The sequence below is a fragment of the Siniperca chuatsi genome, linkage group LG9 (assembly GCF_020085105.1).
Source record: "Siniperca chuatsi isolate FFG_IHB_CAS linkage group LG9, ASM2008510v1, whole genome shotgun sequence".
Taxonomy (NCBI): domain Eukaryota; kingdom Metazoa; phylum Chordata; class Actinopteri; order Centrarchiformes; family Sinipercidae; genus Siniperca; species Siniperca chuatsi.
Genome location: NC_058050.1, coordinates 3,194,372 through 3,215,646, shown reverse-complemented (window position 1 = coordinate 3,215,646; position 21,275 = coordinate 3,194,372). Strand labels below are relative to the sequence as shown.

At 40.3% G+C, this 21,275-nt stretch overlaps 1 protein-coding gene across 2 annotated transcripts in view; it reads left to right on the top strand.

Annotated features, from left to right (window-relative positions):
- Positions 1-224: 224 nt before the first annotated feature.
- bbs9 (Bardet-Biedl syndrome 9) overlaps positions 225-21,275 on the top strand; it is a 176,697-nt gene continuing 155,646 nt past the window's right edge. The window contains exons 1-6 of one of the 2 annotated variants that reach the window (XM_044209474.1): positions 225-567; positions 2,653-2,771; positions 4,070-4,220; positions 8,515-8,579; positions 9,102-9,215; positions 14,987-15,161. In XM_044209474.1, the coding sequence (XP_044065409.1) occupies positions 2,660-2,771; positions 4,070-4,220; positions 8,515-8,579; positions 9,102-9,215; positions 14,987-15,161 (617 nt within the window). In that variant the 5' untranslated portion in view covers positions 225-567; positions 2,653-2,659. The remainder of the gene's footprint in view (positions 568-2,652; positions 2,772-4,069; positions 4,221-8,514; positions 8,580-9,101; positions 9,216-14,986; positions 15,162-21,275) is intronic. The other variant, XM_044209476.1, reaches the window with a different exon arrangement.

The window sequence follows — 21,275 nt, the reverse complement described above, 5'->3', positions numbered from 1 at the left end:
TATATGTTATATGATATTACATACATGAAATGATACTGTATATGCTTTATTTAGTATCATGCTTTTGTTTTAGCTACATTATACCTCAGCAAATGCTCAAATGTTTTGCCATACAGTTTAATGTCATACAGTTTGTAGTCTGTGGTGTAATATATTCACACACACGGCTGTGGCTGTAATCAATTTCTTTGGTTATCATCACTTTTACAAGTTGAGTAAGTGTCATTTTTACATATGAATTGATATAATAGATTTTAATCATTGCATGTTTAATCAACAATATCTGCAAATGTTATAAAAAGTAGTCCTTAGTTACTCACAGTAACAGCTGGAAATCAGTGGCCTAATTGAGACAAGGCCATAGAACCAGTCTGTAGTCCAAAAACTCAATTTCCCGCTAGCCCATCTATTTCCGTTCCTGCGCACAACCGCCCGGCTTCTCCGTTGGAGCGTCAGTGCCATGACAACAGGACGATGGCTGCAAGCAAGAGGCTGAGAAATGTGATTTTCGTGTGAACGAGGAGTAACAAACCATCGTCTTTTACGGACTGGCTCGTGTACGTGAAGGTAAGAAAAACTCGGGAACACACCTGGATGAGTTTTGTCATCAGCGGAGAGGCAGTGAAAACAGCAGCGACACTGTTCTTGACCTGCTAGCTAGTTTGTATCCACGTAACTTGTAGAGCTAGCTAATTAGCCCGCTAAGCTTAAGTCAATTCAGCCGGCTTGACGTTAGCTGCAAGCTAACTTACCTTTGCAGGATGCCTCGATTTGTAACCGACTTAAAATAGCCCCTGAGGCGTGTGTGATTAATATACTTGACTATTTTTGTTGCCCAGTAATAGAGGACTTATTTACCATAACATGAGTTCTCCTGTGTATTAAACAATAAACCCACAGGTGTCTGGTCATGTGCTATTAAAGCCCAAGAGGACACAAAGTTGAATACCAACCGACGACTGCAACAACTAATTAACTCGTTAATTTCTCGTTTACTTTCTCTTACTTGAGTGTTGAACTGCACTGTAGCTTTTGACTGGAGTAAAATCCTCCTTACTCTTAACATATATAAGATATATATGGATATTAGAGGACGGTCTTCTGGTTATTGCTACATTTATATACTGTCAAACCCTTTAATATTTGTAACTTGTTTGTTATAGGAAGCAGCTGCTAGAAACGTTGCACTTGTAAACTGTGCTCGATCGTTTGATGTGACATTGCCTGTGGAAATAAAATGGTGTTGGTCAGCAGCAACATCCCCAGAGCCTTTAGGGAGGTCAGGATGCCTTCCATCACAGTCTGAACATGTACCCCCCCGGGCGACCCATGTTCATTATCAAGGCGGTGGTCAGATAAAGAGAACAAGGACAAACTCAGATACTTTGAGTGGGATTAAGTAAAAAAAATCTACCAGCTATTTACAGCTAATTGATTTCAACTTGGTAGGATAAGTTGCAAAAAGTGCAGGTGATGTGCAACAGGTTGTGCCAAGGAAAGTCAATGAAGCACAAAGCCAAGCCAAGTCACAGGATGATACTGTAAATCCATTAGTCTGTTAGAAATAAAGTTGGTGTAATAATTAGCGAGTACTGCCGGACAGGGATTTGCACCATTATGGCTTCCTGCCCCTCTCCCTGCTGGAGAAGAATTAACACCGCTGCATGTAGTGCTGCAACAAACACAGCAAATGGCTCTTTGCCCTTGTGAATGCAGCAATTGTTTGGTATTTTATTTAATTTGATATGTTTTAAAGTGTAATAATTTTCAGGTTAAATAATAAAAGAAATCTACAGAGAATCTCCGTACTTTCTTTTAAACATGAATCTTTTATGAAATATCTTCACAGTAGAAGGTGGCTCTGCTCAGGGCTGTATGGCAGTGTACAGTAGATAGGAGGGATTCCCTCTCTGGATTAGCTGCCTGTTCCACCTGCTCAGCACTTAGCAAGTAGAAAAGCTGCTTGCCCCCACCTACTCCCCCCTCCTCACTTCCCCTCAAAGCTCACTCTCAGAATCCTGGGGTCATGTGACTGGTGTTCTGGTCTGCTATTGGCTGCAGGTGGCAGTGTGGTGCACAGAGCACTGAGAGCCTCCTGCTCCAGCAGACAGAGTGGACAGTGGTCCAAGCTGTCTCCATGCCAATGAGCTCCATCTTTCTGGTCAAACTGATTATCCAGTGTTATTGTAGTGACCAGAAGGTTGGTGGTTTGATTCTGTGCCAGCAGGATAAATCTGGGAACGGAAGTGAAAAAGTAATGCTTGCCCCTTCTTCATCACCCACTGTTGTGGTGCCCTAGAGCAAGGCACCTAACCACCCAACCAACTACTCTACTGGGGATGCTCAGTGAACAGGAGATAATACTGTGTGCTAAAAGCACATTTATTGATTGTGTGTCAACAATTAACTTGTCCTTTTTGATACATATACTCTTTCTTTGTGTGTTTCTTTGATCATGTATCAGTCGATCAGTAGTTTATCTTAAATGTATTGCTGCACATTATGAATTATTATGAATTGGGAGGACTATGTTTCATTGAAAAATGACTCCAAATACAGAAGAACAGAACAACAGGACAACAACTGTAAATGTCATGTTCAGAAGAGATCTAACCCTTTCCCTCTTCTGCCTATCTCTCTCTGTCCAATCAGAGGCAGCATGTCTCTGTTCAAGGCCCGTGATTGGTGGTCGGCAGCGCTTGGCGAGGGGGAGGAGTTTGACCAGGGATGCTTATGTGTCGGAGACGTGGAAAACAGTGGCACTGGACATGGTCAGTGTATAGTGAGGAAGTGATACACCAACCGCCACACAGCATACAGACTGCAGGACCTCGGCTGAAATGTACCCATGTTGAGGTTTAGGCATTATCTATAGAAATAAATTAGAGTTTAAATGTGTCTGTTGCTTGTAGTTTATGGGGTTGTGCACACATACAAAATGTATATCATAATGTATGTTGGCAAGAAGATGACAATTATACGTTAAAGATCCTAAGGATCTGCTGTACTGTACTTTTATTTGCCTCTGTGCTGTGCTTTGCCTTAATTTTTTTCTTTCTTTCTGAAAATCAACTGCTTTGACATAATTTTACCAGCCAACCAGTGCCCACTAGAGTAAATACAAATATACCAGCCACAGCCAAAACGTAGTGGTAGGTGACAGTAGTGTCCAGTCTGATATCTACACATCCATTATGTTAAATTGACTGAGTATCGAGATTACTGTTGGCCTATCGAGATACTGGTGACAGCATTTCTTCCATGGCTTCACACAAAAAGACACAGTATAATAACAGACCAACCACAACACTTTTACCCCTAACCCTTAAACCAATGGCAATGCAAAGAACAAAAGACACACAAAAACTAATCACAGATATGATGGAAATGAAACAGAAGGCTGTGAGCATATAGGATGTTTTACTTGATTTGATTAGTTTCAACAGTGCGTAATGGTAGCGCTTATTGCCTCATTTATTAAAACATGGAACAATTTTAAGCACTTGTACTGTGGCATTGACATACTCTTAGTTGTTGATTTGGAAGGGATGCGCATACAGTTTTTGATGACATACCTCTTGACTGGAGATTGAATGTACTTTGGACAAAAGCATCTGCCAATTAAATCTAATGCAATGTCATGTAATGTGTCTCTTTTAAACTATAGGCCTGCTCTTTTAGGTTGCTGCCTGAACAGAAGTAGTGTCAGTGTGCAAGCCTAGTAGCTGAAATGTAGGCAGAGCTCATGGGGGAAAACTTCATTCAGTGGGAACTTTATTCTACTCTGCATGAAGACATCATGTATTCAACACCCCATCTTTCATTAGTTTACTTCAGGTTGGGTAGCTAAGACTAATTAGGCATTAAGGTTGTCAAACTTTGTGTTGATTAAAAAAGTAAGAATAATGTAACGCTGTTCGGGCCCTTTGAGCTCCTGTTCTCTTAGCAGTGACAGTGCCAGCAACACTTAAAAGGAAAGCAGTGACAGTCTGGCCACTGTCAGGGGGGAAATTACTTCCATCCAGACTTATAACATGCACAACTGTCCTCTGTGATTATAACTTTGTAGACAAGGTGGTGGTGGGCAGCTACATGGGGATGCTGCGAATATTCTCCCCACATGCCAATAAGTCCAGCGAGGGAGTTCCGGTGGAAGCCCAGCTTCTAGAAGTCCAGCTTCAAAACGCCATCATCCAGGTGGAAATTGGCAAGTTTGTCTCGTAAGTAGACCTCACAAACCTGGGACAAGGCCACCGAAGGGTTAAAGTACATTTGTAGAGGTTTATATTTGTAGGTTAATATTTTTTTCCCTCTAAATTGAGATGAAATGAAAATTTAATTTGACACCATGATTTATAGGACACAGTTAATGCAATTTATGATTAGACAGAGTGTGAGTTTCAGATGTCAAATTGAACATCAGAACATTTTATTCCGATTTGTAGTAGATGCTGAATGTTTTGGATTGTTTTTGTGTTTCCTTGGAGAGGACATTGTGTCACTATACTAGTTGTTACTGAGTTCAGCAAGATGAAAATGGATAGGTTAGTGTTTAGACACTAATGGGTACTACTGGTTCTACTATTAGTTTCACTCTTAACATGGTCCCACTCCTGATAAATCAAGTCACCACAGATCTGTGCTCTAACACCAGGATCATTGATGGTGTTGCTAATCTCTCTCTGCCCCCCCCCTCCCTTCAGCCCTGTTGGCTGCCTTCCTGTATGTGAGGCCTTCACCTGTGTTAGTGTTTTGTAGGTCAAATTGGCATTAGCCTAATGTCCTCTGCCAGGAAGCAACCTTAAATCGCTCGAATGCAGAGCTCTACCTTTATTGTCTTAGGACAAGTAACATATTGCACTCTTCTAAATAACAGGCACAAAGGCACAAAGAGGGTGTAGACAGCAAAGTAAATGGAAACAGCAAATCTTATAGCATTTGAGGGCTGAAACTAATGCGCATAACTTGCTAAAATACTCTCACTGTTTGTTGGTAATTGGTTGTTTTTTTGTGATGCGTAGTCACAGGGATATTGTCAGGGATCCATTCATGGCTTTCACACCTGCACTTCTTACTGCTGGTGGTTTCTAATGTTTGTGGTATTGGAATTGAATTCTACTATTGCAGTCAATCTGTATAAGAACATCAGCTAAATGCCATAAAATGTAAATGTCATGTAAAATAAGAACAAGCGTTTTAAATATGTTACAAACTGTACACTTACAGTGTGGGAATTTAGTTATTGCTCATATTTGAAATAGCTTGATAATGAGTAGGTGCTGCTGATGGACATACTGGCCTGCTGCAGGAATCAAACCACTGGACTTTAGATTACAGGACAGCTACCATGTGCACTTTGGCCACCCTGACAACCATATCTCTGTTTGTGTTACATATGTGTGCTGTTGCCCGGGAATGAGTCACAAATCTTTTTTTAACTCTCATGACCTTCTGTGAATTATAAGCATTCATAGTATAGCTTATAATATAGCCTTACTTTAAACTATCAGGCAGAAACGCCCATTCATAACTCATCACTCCGCCTTTTCATTCATAGAAAAACCATCCCTGCTGTTACTTACCACTACATTAACATGTCTCTTTTTCCCCCTGCAATGCATGCTAAGCCAAAACCACCATGTCAGGAGTTTCTCTCACTCGTCCTGATTTACCACGATCTATCAGCCACCAAGTGGCCCAAAGATAGCTGTGCTTATAATTTTAGGCTAACCACTGAGTTGTTAGCATAGCTGTCGGAACCCAAGCTCCCCATCCCGCTTTGTTACTGCACTGCATAATTGGATCTTAAGAGCTGACCCCCTCAGAGTCAAGGTCAAGCGAAATGTGCAAATGCTTCCAGTAAAAGTGACTTGTTTTGGAGTGAAGATGATTAAGTGACCCCTCACAGCCAAAAGTATTTGAATGTGGGGAAGAGGAAGGATAGCGGGAAGAAAGGAATGATGTTGGAGGACAGGATAGTGGTGATATGTTACTTAGACAGTTTTATCCACATTATACTTAGCTAAGCAGGAAATGGAACACACTGAACCTTGTGCCCTTTTGTAAAACCCATTTTTGTAACTTTTTAACCTGTTTAAGCCTAAAAGCATCACTTTAAATATGTGTCACTCTCAGCAAAATGGAACTACTGACCTTAATGCTGTTTGTGCCTTGCTCTGATCTTCAAGGTAGTAGGCACACAAGCAAAAAAAAGGGAATTAAAGGTTCACATTAAATATTTTTACATTCTTCAATGAAACATTTAGGGGAAGGATAGACAAATGTTCGGCACTGATAGTTATGACACTGATATCTATAGTTTTGCTGAATGTTTCATTAAAGACGACAAGATATATAAATCTATAGGAAACTTTATTTAGAATCCTGTTATTTCTTTATCCACATTATATGTAGGTATAAACGTGATGGACTGTGCAAAGAATTTGACATTACACAAAAAAGCTAATGATAACTAAAAATCAAGACTGCGGAAATCATACAAACGATCTCAAAGCCACGCACAACAACAAATCCACGTGTCTTTGGTTGCTATGGCAAAAAACAAAAGTGGCACAGAGTGTAAGACCGCCAGACAGACATTAGCCATGTGTGAAAAATATAGCCTTCCCCATTCATTTCAATGAGGCCACTACATTGACACAGTGGGGATGTGGCTGTAGAGGGCTCCAGAAAAGACTTTGCAATGCAACGTCATCCGGCAAAGCGCTGCATTGCCCAATATGTGCAAGCACACATTGCTAGTAGACTACTTTTTAACGTCAACAGGATAATTCTACTTTTTACCTGGCAATTGTTGCAACAGGAGATAAAATTGTTGATCTATTTCTCAAATCGGACTTTCCGGATCGTATTGATCCACCAGTACCATAACAACATGCCCACCAATAAAATCATCAATCAATCACAATAAAAACAGCAAGGGGCCAAAAATAGAACCAAAAATACTACAAAGCAGCTTCACCACATTCAACCCAACAAGTGTGTGCAGTTTAAGCATGGTTCGCTCCCAGGAGAGTGGAACTACCAACCTTGTTTACAATATACGGTTTTGAGTTTCCTGTACCGTTTTAATGAGCATGTATCTTAAATTTAACCTCTAACTGCCACAGTGTGTTGTGCAACTGGAGAGGATGTGAGTGTGGAGTTGCAAAAAAAGCCAACAGTGATGCAAAGACTGTCTGCACTGCTTCTGAATTTCTGGCAAGCACTTTACAGTTATTGTTTGCTGTGGTGAGAGAGTGTACACTCAGTTCTTCAAGCCAGTCTGAAATATACAGAAAATTAGGCATATGCGGCTCTATCTATGAAACTACACAAGGCATTGAACTCCTAACCCTGACAGCCTTACTAGCCATTGATCTGAACACTATACCTCCCATTGCCTTACTGTGGGTGCACAGGAACCTTTCAGAAAGTGAGGTTTCTGGGAACAGCTCTGGTGGTTTGCCTCAAAGGCTTCCCACATCATCACGCTGGCAGCAGAATCCAGCTAAATCAGTCTGTTTGGAAGACATTATGTTTAGTTACCTGTGGTTTTCAGCACAGCATTCTTCAGAGACTGGTGGGCATTTTGGAAGCTGGCCTTGACAGAGAAGCACGTTGTAAATATTGTCAGGGCAGACTGAGGTGGGCAGATGGTGAAAGGTTTTGTTTCAGGACTGACTTGAGTGGTTTTCCAAGGAAGAAAGAAAACTTGTGGGATCCAGTTTTTCTCCTTCCTAGTTGTTCTTCTCTCAACAAACATTACAACAGTGTTTGAAAGTTCATAAGACAGCATTTGTTCTGGGTCCAAAAAGTGGACAGATTCCTTCTCTGTGGGTCTGTGGTAAAGTAAATAAGTGAAAATCCAGGATCAGCATCACTGAGACCATCACCTACACCTCAACCCTAACCAGTATTTTAAAAAATCCACCAGCTGTTAAAGTAATTATTTTAGCATGAGTTAAAATATGAATGTATACCACCCTTGAGCTGAGAACACGGGTTCAACTACAGTGGCAGGAAGCATCTGCCCTGCTGAGGTGTCTGAGCAAGAAAATATACTGTATGTGGACTTTGGAGAGAGAAATCATCCCAAATCATTTTAATGTCTTTTTTGGGGGAAGAAAAAAGAGAGAACAATGCTGCATTGGATGATCAGTTAATTCTCCATTATAATTAATTACCTACCCTGTATTGTAGTTGTGATCTTTTTTTATTTTTTATTTGACATTGCAGTATTTCTTTCTGAATCTGCTGTTAAAGGCTTGGGGATCCATCTTCCAGCTAGTTGGCTTGGTTCACAACTTCTGTTTAAAACTTTTTCTGAAGTTTGTATCCAACATAATGAAAAGGAAATGTCATTCGGAAATTGGGGCTATAGCAGACATAAAGTGAGCATGTTTCAGTTTTGTTGGTTATAATATTATTGACCATGAGCTTTACTGTTGTCGATGGTGATTGTGTTTGTGTTATGACTGTCGTGTAACAGAGTATCTTTTGTTCTCTTTCCAGGTGTTCAGAGCTTCTTCATCTGGCTGTTCTTCACCCCAGGAAGTTGTCAGTCTACTCTGTTTCAGGTAACACACATGCAGACAAACACAAACATAAAAGTGTGGCTCAGATCCTACTTAGTGGGCGACACCTGAAGCTGCTCAATTGTTCTCCTAGATCCATCCTCTTCACTTATGTTTTACAATCTGCATTTTGTCATCATAATTGTATATACTATGATTTTCTGTTGTGATTCTATTCTGTATACACAACATCGATTGCATGTCTGTACGTCCTGGAAGAGAGATCCCTCCTCTGTTGCTGAGTTTTTCCTCATTCGAATCGGGGGTCTAAGGACTGAGGGTGTTGTATGCTGTACAGATTGTAAAGCCCCTTGAGGCAAATTGTGATTTGTGATATTGGGCTGTAGAAATACAATTGACTTCACTTGAAAAGTAAGCAGCTAACTGCTTTTTCTATTATGTTCTCTGTATCTCCTCCCACTTTGAATGAACATTGAACGATTGTTTTCATACAACTTTCACCATAAAACAGCATATAGACTTGTTTTTTTCCTGATCTGTGTGTGTCTGTGTGTGCGTGCGCAGGCACTGCAGGGAACGTGGAGCATGGTGACCAGTACCAGCTGAAGTTGGTTTACGAACACAATCTGCAGAGAACAGCCTGCAACATGACCTACGGCACCTTTGGAGGGGTCACAGGTATGACTGACATTTAACATGCTTTATTTGGCTGTGTTTGTTACAGCTGAGAAGGAAACGAATTTTTCCAGCTGTCTGACTGTTTTTTTTTTTCTGTTTTGTTTGGTTTTTGCTAAGACTGTGAACATGCTAATCTACATTCACATCCTGATTTCTGCAACCAGGGACCGGTACTTACTCAGAAAAGACTTCATTCATGTACAGGTCAAAAACAGCTCAGCCCAGCTCTAGGATTAAAACGTATCTTCGGCCTTAATTTACAAAAACAACATCAGGAGTGTTAGGGATGTTGCAGAACACATCAGTAGAGATATAAAAACATCCTTGAATCACACAGGAATGTTTGTGCATAAATACACCTCTGTGACAGCAGTGACATACAGTCACACACACACATGCAGATCATTTACAACAATGATCACTTTATATCCACCAGGAACAGTGGATGCTAGACGGTACTTTTACCATTTTGCCAGCCGTGTGTGTGTGTCCACACTGTTGTACATCTATCTTTGTGACGACCAATCTGAGTTTTGAACCTTGGTAGTGAGGAAATTTTTGCAAAGTGAGAACAGTTTGGCTCGTCTTCACTTTGGGCTGGACCTTCAAAGTGCTATTTGAGACTTAAGACTTGGTTTTAGGGATAGAGATTTAGTTTAGGTTCAGTTTAGGGTAAGGGTTAGACATTTAGTTGTTCAAAGTTATATGTAGGGGCCAGGGAATGCATTATGTCAATGAGAGTCCTCAAAAGTATACAAGTACAAACGTGTGTGTGTGTGTATATGAGTGAACATCTGTGCATGTGCCTTGGCAAAAGTGGTAATTGGCAGCATTGGACAAATACATAAAACTATAAAAGTCTCTAAGAGGAGCAAAGGATGGAAAGAGAGAGAGAGGGGTCATGTAGCTGCTCTCTCCAGTCAGTTGAGCTTTTGGAAAAACCAAGTAGGGGAAAGCCCTTAAGTAGTCAGCATCCAAGAAAAACACACACACGGACACACACACACACACACACACGCACACGGGGAACCCCCTTTAAAGCTGAGAAAATGGCTTTTCCAAATAAAGGCTGTATTGTCAAGGTGTGTGTGTGAGGAGAGAAATTGCCAGACTCTGTGGCCTGGCATGATGGACCCTACATTCACTCCATGTTTACAGAGTCTGTGTGTGTGTGTGTGTGTGTGTGTGTGTTTTTGATTGATAGAAAGAACAGTGTGGGCTCATTAAAACCAATACCTTGGCCTGTGCTGAATGCACGTGCTTAGTTCACACCATGAACCTGTAAGTGTGTCTGTCTGTTCCCACGTGCTGTTTTCTGGTAATACCACACTGCACAGCAGGTTTTGGAGATGTAATGCAAGCTCTCATGCACTCTCGCTCTCCAACAAACGCACACACGTGCAGTCTTTGTTCCTGCAGACACACATGCACACATACTTACAGGTTTTACATAAATGTATACGAATGCAGCAGTGCACAGACACACTTGTAACCTTGAACATTCACTCGTTCAACCACAGACTTACACACGATAATCACTCACAGAAATACATGCACGCATACATAATAAACTAACATATTAGTACACTTTCCTCTTCACTGCTCTCTCTAATTGATGTCATCCTCTCCCCTCCTGCTCTTCCCTGTTGTCACCACTAGATGTCAGTGTAGGCTCTGGAATTGCAGTTACTAAAATTTAATGAATGGGATCCTGTATTGTGTAGGGAAATTCCCTTTTTACCCACCTCTCAAGGGGGAGGTCAGAGTTCAGCTACAGAACAGCAGCCTTGAATCTGAATTCTTGAATTCAGCATCTATAACCAGCTCCTCAGCTTGAATCACAGAATTTGGTGCAAGCAAAACCCTGCACATCACAATATTTCAAACGCTTACGCTCAATTTTTAGGTTTCAGTAATACCTAGTACCTTGGACATGATAACCAGACCAAAAATCAGCATAATACTAACAAGATAAATAACTTACAAAGAAAGAAATGAACCTATAATCACATAAAAAAGAGAAAAGTAAACAGCTGAGAGCAGGAACTAAACAGTAAAAATGTTGTAAAAGCGTCAATTTACATATTGAATTTGCAAAATGTAAAGAAACATAATCTTTGCTCTGCATATATTTAATTTATGTTGCATTGATGTTGCGTTTAATTTTCCTTCACTTTGCTTCATCATCAGTTACCTGCACTGCTGTTGCTGTTTGCAGCGCCTCTTAATGCTTTAACCCAAATAGGTAAATCTATACACTATATATCAAGAAAAATTAACAGATTTTTTTTGCTCGTTTCCTATTTTAGTAATAATGTTGCAACACCTTAGATTAATCTCACAACCACTGCTTTAACTCATACCTTTTCCTGTTTCCTGGTTCCTGTTTCCTGCTTATGTATACATTTCTCTTAAGCATGTTCTAGTGTTGAAATTTTACATTGCATATGTTTTTTATATAAACCTCATATTACAATGTTTCTCTTTTTCCTGCGGCAGTGTTTTAGTTTCAATACCAGAATTACAGTGAAACAATCTTTGCTTTCTTCATTTCTTCATTCGACACATTTTATTTGACATCGGCGATACAGAAGAGGTTGCTTCATTTGTCTTGTTCTTGTTAAGATCGGATGAGTTGTTTGGGAGTGTTTGAGTCGGGGGAAGCTGCTCGCTGTTTGAGCTTTCCTCACTATTTCAAACAGTTTACAGAAAAATGAGGTGATTTCACGGTTGATTGGCGCACGCACACACACACACATAATGATTTGCAGACACATTTAAAAGCACACATTCATGTACAAACAAATACAGAAATATATATATATCCACAAAGAAACACATACATACACACACACACACACACAAGCACACGTGTTTACTGAGTACAGAGTGATGGTCATAGCTCTAAGGCCAGACCAGCCAAATGTCCGAATTTGTAGTTGCATGTGTGTGTGTGTGCTTCTTCAGCAGACAGCAATCTGCTTTCCAATGTTCAAAGTGTGTGTTTGGATTTGGAAAGCCTTGAGTGTGTGTGTGCGTGTGTGTGTGTGTGTGTGTGTGTGTGCGCGTGCGTGCATGCATGCGTGCGTGTGTGTGTGGGTGTGAGAGAGTGTTTTTGCAAGTCGTGTCTGCTCTTACATGTGTGTGTGTGTGTAGGTCTATAATAGCAGCCATTTAGCAGTGCTGTAGGCGCTGTAATAGCAGCTCTGTACTAATACTGCTCTAATAGCAGGGCTGCCTTTGGGTTTGGGTCACATTCAGGCCACACACACACACACACACACACACACACACACACACACACACACACACTCTCTGAGCATGGACTGGCCCTTTCAAGCTTTGGTTAGACGCATATAGGTATGCATACATACACACATAATCACACACAGGCACATGTGCATACACTCATGCACAAAACAAATTGGCACACACGCTTTCTGGTCCACAAGTGTGCATGGACACACAACACATTCACATGTACCTACACACTCTCTCTTCTCTGTCTCACTCACACACGAAGGCGAGGCTCTGCCCACTGCAGTGTGCGGCCAGCCTCTGTGCTTTGTTGGCTGCTCTTGTTCAACATGTCTTATTAATGACACTAATACAGGCCCATTTCCTCCGCTGTGTTTGAACGGCGGTGCTCTCATACAGGACTCTTGGACACGTTATACCTGGGCGTGGGCGTGTGAAATTACACGTGCACAGTTGCCATTATGGCACTGCCTGGCTCTCATTTTCAGTACGTAGCACTTTTCTTATTACTGATGATACAGCACCGTGTCAGGCTGTCTTGAGTGTGTGTTGTTTTGACCCTCGCGCTGCTTTTCAGGGTGGGAAACGACCACCAGACACTTGACAAAGTGTTTGACTGGGAGGAAGGTTCCACTCCTCAGGTCCTGCTGTTTTTGGAGTCCTGACAAGACAAAGCATATTTGTATTTAATTCAAATACAAATATGCTTTGAAATGAAAAGAATCAGAACCAGGGTACAATAAGAAGAGACAATGAGTTGAATCATAATACACAACCCTTCTGCTAAGGGACACTGTCACCGCTACAATTGGCTTATGTATTTTCAGTTTTCCACATTAAGGACAGTTACATGGTCACAAACACAGCAGACACTCAGAACCGGCCATCATGAAGACAATGTGTTTGTTCTCCAAAAAAACAGTGTTTCAAATAGGTTGAAATGTAAATCCACCCAAATGCAGACTGCAACATTTGCTGTTGGTTCATTATCAAGCATTGTATTATGCACACTTCAGGGCGTGTCTGCAGTGTAAGAGACCTTGTCCTTCAGCATGTTAACGGCCACCCTGAACTCCGCTCATCACTCAAACACACATACACACACACACACACACACGTGCTTACACAGAATAGGTGTGTAGGAGGGTGCGGCTTTTCTGTCTAAATCCTTGGTGATAGATGTCAAGTGTGTGTATGTGTGTGTGTGTGTGTTGCGCTGTAGGTGGCTGTCTCCCTGACCTCTAGTTGATGGCAGTGTGAGTTTTAATAGCGCGCTGAGGCCTAATTATAGTTCTCTGGTCACACAGCCCCACTGCTTTATGGCCGTGTGTGTTGCTATGTGTTTGTGTGTGTTAGGGCTTAGTATGTCCTACCTCAGGCCTTTCCTAACCAACACATACTCTTGTACACATTTATACTCAGAGCCCGGTGTGTGTGTATGTGTGTGTGTGTGTGTGTGTGTGTTAATGGAGGAATCAGATTCAGCCAGAGTGAGAAATACACTTCACAGCACAACAACATGCCATGAATGTCTTTCAGGATCGTTGGTGCTTGTATTTAAACAAAATAAATTAGAAACAGCAGAGTCAGAGCTGTCATAAAACTGAATATGTAATCCACAAATGCAATGCCTTTTTAGCTAACAGTGATTGTGAGGTGAAGGCGTGATGAATCGTACAAATGGGGATAACGGAACACACTTTCAGACAGTCTCTCCTTTAAGGCATTCATGGTGTCGCACTTGGTTTTACACACATAAATTGAAGTAGTTGTGCGAAAAATGGAAAAGGAGAGCTTGGGAAAGGAATTCAAACCCTGCCTACTTTATGCCTCCACACACCTGGCCAATCGCTGCGTGAAGTGGGCGTGATTGTCAGATGATTATATTTAAAGTCAACCAAGATTCATGTTAGACTATTACTTTTCGACCTGCAATTTAAGATGATTTTTATCACATATTAATCTGTCAGTTTTTACGATGAATCGATTATTCCTTTAGTCTGCAATTTCACCGCTAGCTGTCACTTACTTCTACACACTGGACCTTTTTAAACAATCAGTTATCAAAATTGTTGTCAGTCGAACTTGTTTGAACAACTAACTGCTTCAGCAGTAAATAAGTCATAGGGAGTGTATAATAAATAATAAAACTTTATTTATAGAGCACTTATCAAAACAAAGTACAAAGTGCTTCACAACAAGAGAAATAAAATACCACAGTGAATGATGAAATATAAAGAAATAAAATACATACATGTACATGTTATGTAATTTCAATGTATGTTATGCAATTATGTACTCCAAAGAACAAACATGTACTTTAATGCGTTTTGCTTGAAAAAATGAGATTTCTCTCTTGGTACAAGACTCCAGCAACAAGCCACTTTGTACCTAGAAGATGGAAATTCCATTTTGTCCATAATTTAACAATACCAGCAGTGTGTGAGTGCTTCCCAAGTGATTTTGGTCTTTATGGGATAAGAGTGACTGAATCGTCTCCTTTGCCCAATCAGGTCACCACTCCCTGTGTATCCAGTCTATGGATGGGATGCTGATGTTCTTCGAGCAGGACAGCTACTCCTTTGGCAGGTTCCTCCCTGGTTTCCTGCTGCCCGGCCCGCTGGTCTACAACCCCAGAACAGACAGCTTCCTCACTGTTTCCTCTGCACGCCAGCTGGAGAGCTACAAGTAGGTTTTTCCATAAGCCTCCATAATATTCTTTCAATATCATCGATAATCTGCTCACTTGAAAACGAAAAAACTCTTTTATGGGATTTTATGGGATGCATAGCGAGTGAAAAGCATTAATTGCAAGGAAGTGTAAATATTTGTTTGTTTTAATGTTTATTAGGTGCTAGCACTTTGGTTTAAGATGGAAAAAGGAGAAATACTCCCTTACTCTCATCTTACTCAGACAGCAATACAACATGTTTACATGTTACAATATAACACTTTACTTTGCAGGGATGGGAAGTTATTTTAGGGACATTTCAGATCATTCCAAACCACTCAAACACTCTGAAACATTTTCTGCCTGATCATTCTAACACATACCAATCTGTTCCTAAAATAATAATTATTTTATTATATCTTCTGGGATTTGTTTCATTTGTTTTAAATTTTTGTCATGCACTAATGTTACTTTAAAATCTTTAAAGTAGGCCTTCATGCAGACAGTCTTTTGCCATTAATAACCTTCCTAAAAAGTAAATTGTCTGTTGCACTTAACCCCACCCAACTGTTCATGTAAATCAATGCAAATGCTAGAAAATACTGAAGTTTTATTCCAAAATGTGAAAACCTTTACTTAATTTTGCTAAATTATTGCTGAAATGAAAGCATATCATGAATTGCTTTTAAAGTTATGAGTCATAAAAACATTATATGTATTTTAGTATTTTAGATCAATGTTAGTTAACATACATTTCCCCACTTCGCAAGTGCTAGTCTGTAATCTGTAGTACCTATGAAGTTATTTAAGGTTACCTGGTGTTATCCACCTTCTTCAGTGTCAGCTGCTGATGGTTAGTGAGCGGCGCTGACTAATTTTTCACTATCTTGAAGGCATCTGCTCTCACTGCAGAGCCTGTCTTGATGGACCAAAACAGATACACACAAGCAGAGTTTGATCAGAAAGTACCTCACTTTAATTTAAGCACATGCACACTTCCCATTTCCCTCTGGCTGAGGCAGGGAGAGCTTTTAGAAGTCTTACAGACTGTGTGGGTGTACGGTATGCATGTGTGTAATTTTCTCTCCCAGCTGTTTGTTATCTGGATGCCCCCCACCAGTATCAAGAGATTCTCCAGACTAGAAACACTGACTTCACTACTCTCCCTGGACACACACACACGCACGCACACACACACACACACACGCACGCACACACGCACAAACACAGCCCTGCGATGCACATTCTGTAGTAAATTAAAGCTGACACTGGGTACCTTTACATACATGGAAATAAGAAGCTTGTTGCTATAAGTAATGCAGTGTGCATTACTTATAGCAACAAGCTTCTTATTTCCATTACAGTGTGTAGTGTATACACCCCGCGGTAACATAATATCTATGGTTTAAATGGATTCATTTAAAAGTAGCTCTGTACTGCACCTTTATGTTCACTTTGTAAATAAAACATCTGAGTTTGGTGACTAGAACTTACTGGTGGATACATGTAAACATTCAGTAGAAATGTTGAAATGTGTTTTAATCCAAACATGGTGGCTTGCTCTAGTTTCTCCTGCGTCCAATTTGGGTGTCCACAAGACATTAGTGTCTTTGTCTGGCTGAAACACATGAATGGCTGCATGAAAGTAATAATTGCTGAAACGATTAGTCAATCAGTCTGTCGACTAAAAATCGATCAGCAACAGTTTTATTAAATTTATTCATAATTTTTACTTTACTATATAAAAATACATTTGTTGGTTTCTCTCTCTCATATCATTATGAACTGAATCCCTTTGGAATTTTGAATGGGCAGCTGTAGCTCAAGTGGTTGAGCATGTCAGCCGCCAACACCAAAGGTTGGTGGTTCAATCCTCTGCTCTTCCTGTCCTCATGTCCAAGTGTTCTTGAGCAAGATACGGAGCCCCAAATTGCTCCCGATTTTTGTGTGTGTCTTTTTGAAGCAAAGATCACCTTCGTGTCCAAATATAAACCAAAATCTGCCGTTTTAGAAAAATTAGCCCACAGAGACACTCGTGCTGTGCCAGCAGCAGCAGCAAAACCCTTTTTTGAAGGAGGGGAAACTAAGGGACACCTAGGACACAGCATGGAATGAAAGACTCCCATCTCTTCGCAGAATCAATCAAGAAGACATACCTTCAAATGTGTAAGACTGACATGTAAAAATGCAACAGATCTCCAGCAACAAGTCAGTAATATGACTGGGACACTCATGCCATGCCATGAGTAATAGCAATCACATTTTGTGATGTGCACACAGCATTAGTGGTTTTCCACCCACAGAATGGCATGGTAAAAGGTGTTATTTACCTTGATGTAGTTTAGGAGGTGTTCTGGCTCTCACAAGCTGTAATAAGAGCCTGTCGCCTTACTATAGTCTGCGAGAACTGTAGTTCTTCTTGTGTTATTCCTCTCTGCAATATATAAAACAGCACTGAAAAACACACTTGTGGACACAAAATTATTGGGAACAATAGCATTTATGCCCACAGACACCGCTAACTTTGGTGATAAAGACAATGAAGTTCATTTAGTTGCTTCACAATAAAAGCTTTTAATGTAAAACAAGAGCAACAGGAAGTGAATTAGCTGTAACTTAGCACAGCCGATAAACTCCCGATACAGCTCTTGGAGAGCATTAACAAATTATGTTTCAACTGAAATGCTTTGCGATTTCGAACTGACGGATTGATGGCCCCTGGATAAAAACTATATCAATCAATCAAAAAATCATTAGCTTAAATCTGAAGAGAAAGCTTTAAATGACTATGGGTTACTTTTAGGCCTAATGGATTAAATTGTGATAATTAATTCAGTTGTTACTGAATGTATATATTTCTTCAGCTGACACTTATCTCTTGGCTCTGTATGGAAAAAAAGTCTTTCTTTCTGGGTCTAAGGGTTGTCAAGTGACAGCCTGTGATGCTCAGATGTTCTAATTTCTACAGCGTGTGTTGGATTTATCTGGCATAAAGTCTTTCTGGGTCTCACTTGGTATCACTTGACTGTAAGAAAACACTCAGAAAATGTACCTGACCATAGGAGTCGGCTTGAGATATTTCTTACAACGCTCTTAAAGGGCCGGTACACCCAAATTACAAAAAAAACATTCTCACTTACCTCTTGTGGTATGTATCCATGCAGATTCACATCTTAAGAGAAATCGTGAGTAGAGAGACTTTTATACAACTAGGCACTGATGTGTTATGGCTTTACCAACTTTTATATACAGTATATTCCATATCAAATGACGGGTCTTCACTGACTGTTATACATTTAATATCAGATGACTGGTCAAACTGTTCTGCCTCGCTCAGTTTATTTAGCCTGTTGGACCGTCTCCTGCCCTGATGAATAAGAGCTTGATTTGGTTGCTCTGTGTGTGTGTGTGTGTGTGTGTGTGTGTGTGTGTGTGTGTGTGTGTGTGTGTGTTGGCGTCAGCTTTGAGATTTTAGTTTGTGTTTATCCATGAGACCGGGGGAGCATATGCATGTAGTGTGTGTTTGTATAATTTGTGTGCGTATGTGTGTGTGTATGTATATGCTTGTATGATGTATATGTTGAAGGTAAATCAGTATGTTTGTTTGTGGAGTTTTTCAAAGAGATCCTCTTTCATATAAATGAGAACACTGTTTCCTCAACCTCAGTGTCCTACACTCTACATGATGACTGATACTGCCTCCTGCACAGACAGTCAGGCCGTACCAAAACTTTGTCCGTGTGTGAGCACACCATGTTCACCACAAACACTTTTAAATGGCAAACAAAAAAAATTCAGCATTCCCAAGTGCATGTCACTGCCAGTGGTGTGTGTGTGTGTGTGTGTATGTATGTGTGTATGTGTGTATGTGTGTATGTGTGTATGCGTCTTGTTCTCCCTCCTCATATATTAGGCATGCAGGTGAATAATCACATTTTTGTGGTTTTTCAATTTTTCTCTCGTACACACAGTGCATTGTGTGCTTTTTACCCTCTTTCATAATACTTAAATCAACATCCAACCAACTACTGGTGGATGGAACTGAACTCACACACACACACACACACACACATGCATGTTCAGTTTTAATTCATTCATGCTACCTCATATCCTATCATTAGTAAGACATCTAAGTGAAGGATGGAATAGAAATATCAAAACAGAGTGAAAGAATACAGTTATTTTATTGTGTTGTTTTAGTATTATTAGGCTGAATTTAATATATTCACTCATCCAGGAGCCGGCCTGTCGATCCATTGTTGAGTGTTGCTTTAAAAGCTTAAAACCGCTGACATGTTTAATATATTTTTTAGTCAATTTTCTTCCCCAGGAAATGGTCATGGTGCGATGAAAAGGTTTCTTTACTGGCAGTCATCCATAAAGCAGCTCGTTAGTCTGCTCGCCATTTCTCATAGACGCTCAGCGGGTACGGCTACTGTACGGATGAGTTGAAAACTATAAATCTTGTTTTGTGTTGCAAAAAAGTTTAGAACACTTCATTTGCTTTTTTATATGCAATGTTATGAGGAATTAGTGTCACTTTTGGGGTCGCATATGGTAATCAGCTTTGTCCAGGTATAAAACTGAAATGTTCAGGCAATGGGATGGGCAGCGATGTGACAGTTTCTTTTTCTATATATTTTTGTTTTGCTATAAAAAAGGAACAGTAATGGGGTGTTCAGGTGGCTGAGTGGCCTAATATGTATACAGTACCAAAGCAGTGTCCCAATTCCATACTACATACTAATTCTAAACAGGTTTTGAATTAGTGCATTCACACTGAATGCAGGAAGAACTAAGGATACTCAAACAAGACAAGGGTCTACAGCCACTCCAGCGGCTCTGTGGGACGTCAGCATGCTAACATGCTGATAATGACAATGCTAACATGCTGATGTTTAGCAGGTAATGTTTACCATGTACACCATCTTAATTTAATGTCTTAGCATGCTGACATTTGCTTATTAGTACTAAACAAACAGCAGCAGAGGCTAATGAGAATTTTTTTAGTTTTGCGAGTATTTGGTCAGGCAGTATTGGACAAAACTTTGACCTGATGATGGACCTAGATGAAAAGTCAGAGGATCACCAAAGTTATTACAATTCATCTGGAGGGGAACATTAATGTCTGTACCAAATTGCATGGCCATCCAATAGTTGTCGAGACATTTCACTCTAAGCCAAAAATGTCAACCTGCTGGTGGCACTGGATGAAAAGTCACGGATCACCTGAGTCATTAGGATTCATCCTCTTCGGACCATGTCATGGCAATCCATCTAACAGTTGTTGAAATATTGCAGTCTGAAACAAAGTGGTGGACGACCAACATACAAACTGACATTGCCTTTCCTAGAGCCGCATGCGTGGCTAAAAAGTCAGTATAAATCATAAAAAATACTCGCAGCTCCAAAAATTCTAATCAATTTCATATGGTGGTGAAACAACTCGAGGAAGATATCCGGAAAACAAAAAATAATTACTAAATCCTTGGAGAAACATTTCCCCTTGTCTTTGTTTATTTAGCAGTGTCATTTCAAAATCACAGTTTGATTGACTTGTGTCAACACACATATTGTTAGTACAAAATGCTAAAAGTAAGTTGTGTGTATGTGTGTGTGTATATATATATATATGGCAAAAATGCCATAACATGATCAATAACACTTTACACATCAAGTGCACAAGGGTTAAACATAGAACACTTGAGAATCCTTGTCATACTGAATTCTTCAGTAAACACGTGCTGTTTTATGGTCAGTTTGTCTAATTAGTTTTCTCACATCACCCAAGTGTTGCGTAAACTTCTAAATAAAAACATGCTCAACGAGAAATTGGTGTCTCCCGATGTAAAGATGGCTGATATTAATCGCAAGCTATGCCCATAATGTGGCAGCCATATTGGATTATGGTCCTTACGATTTAAGGTAGATTTCAGACCTGCCAGCTTTGATTAGCAGCAGGTTTGTGGTCCACATATGTAATACTGAGTGAGAAAACTGTGAGTGCATAAATCAGCAGTTATATAGTGTTTGGGCTGCGGTTCGGAGTCAGGCTGGGTCGGGTTTGAAACTCTCTGTTCATCCAGGTGTTAGAATAGAAGGATATATTCCCGCCAAGCTGCTTCGACTGC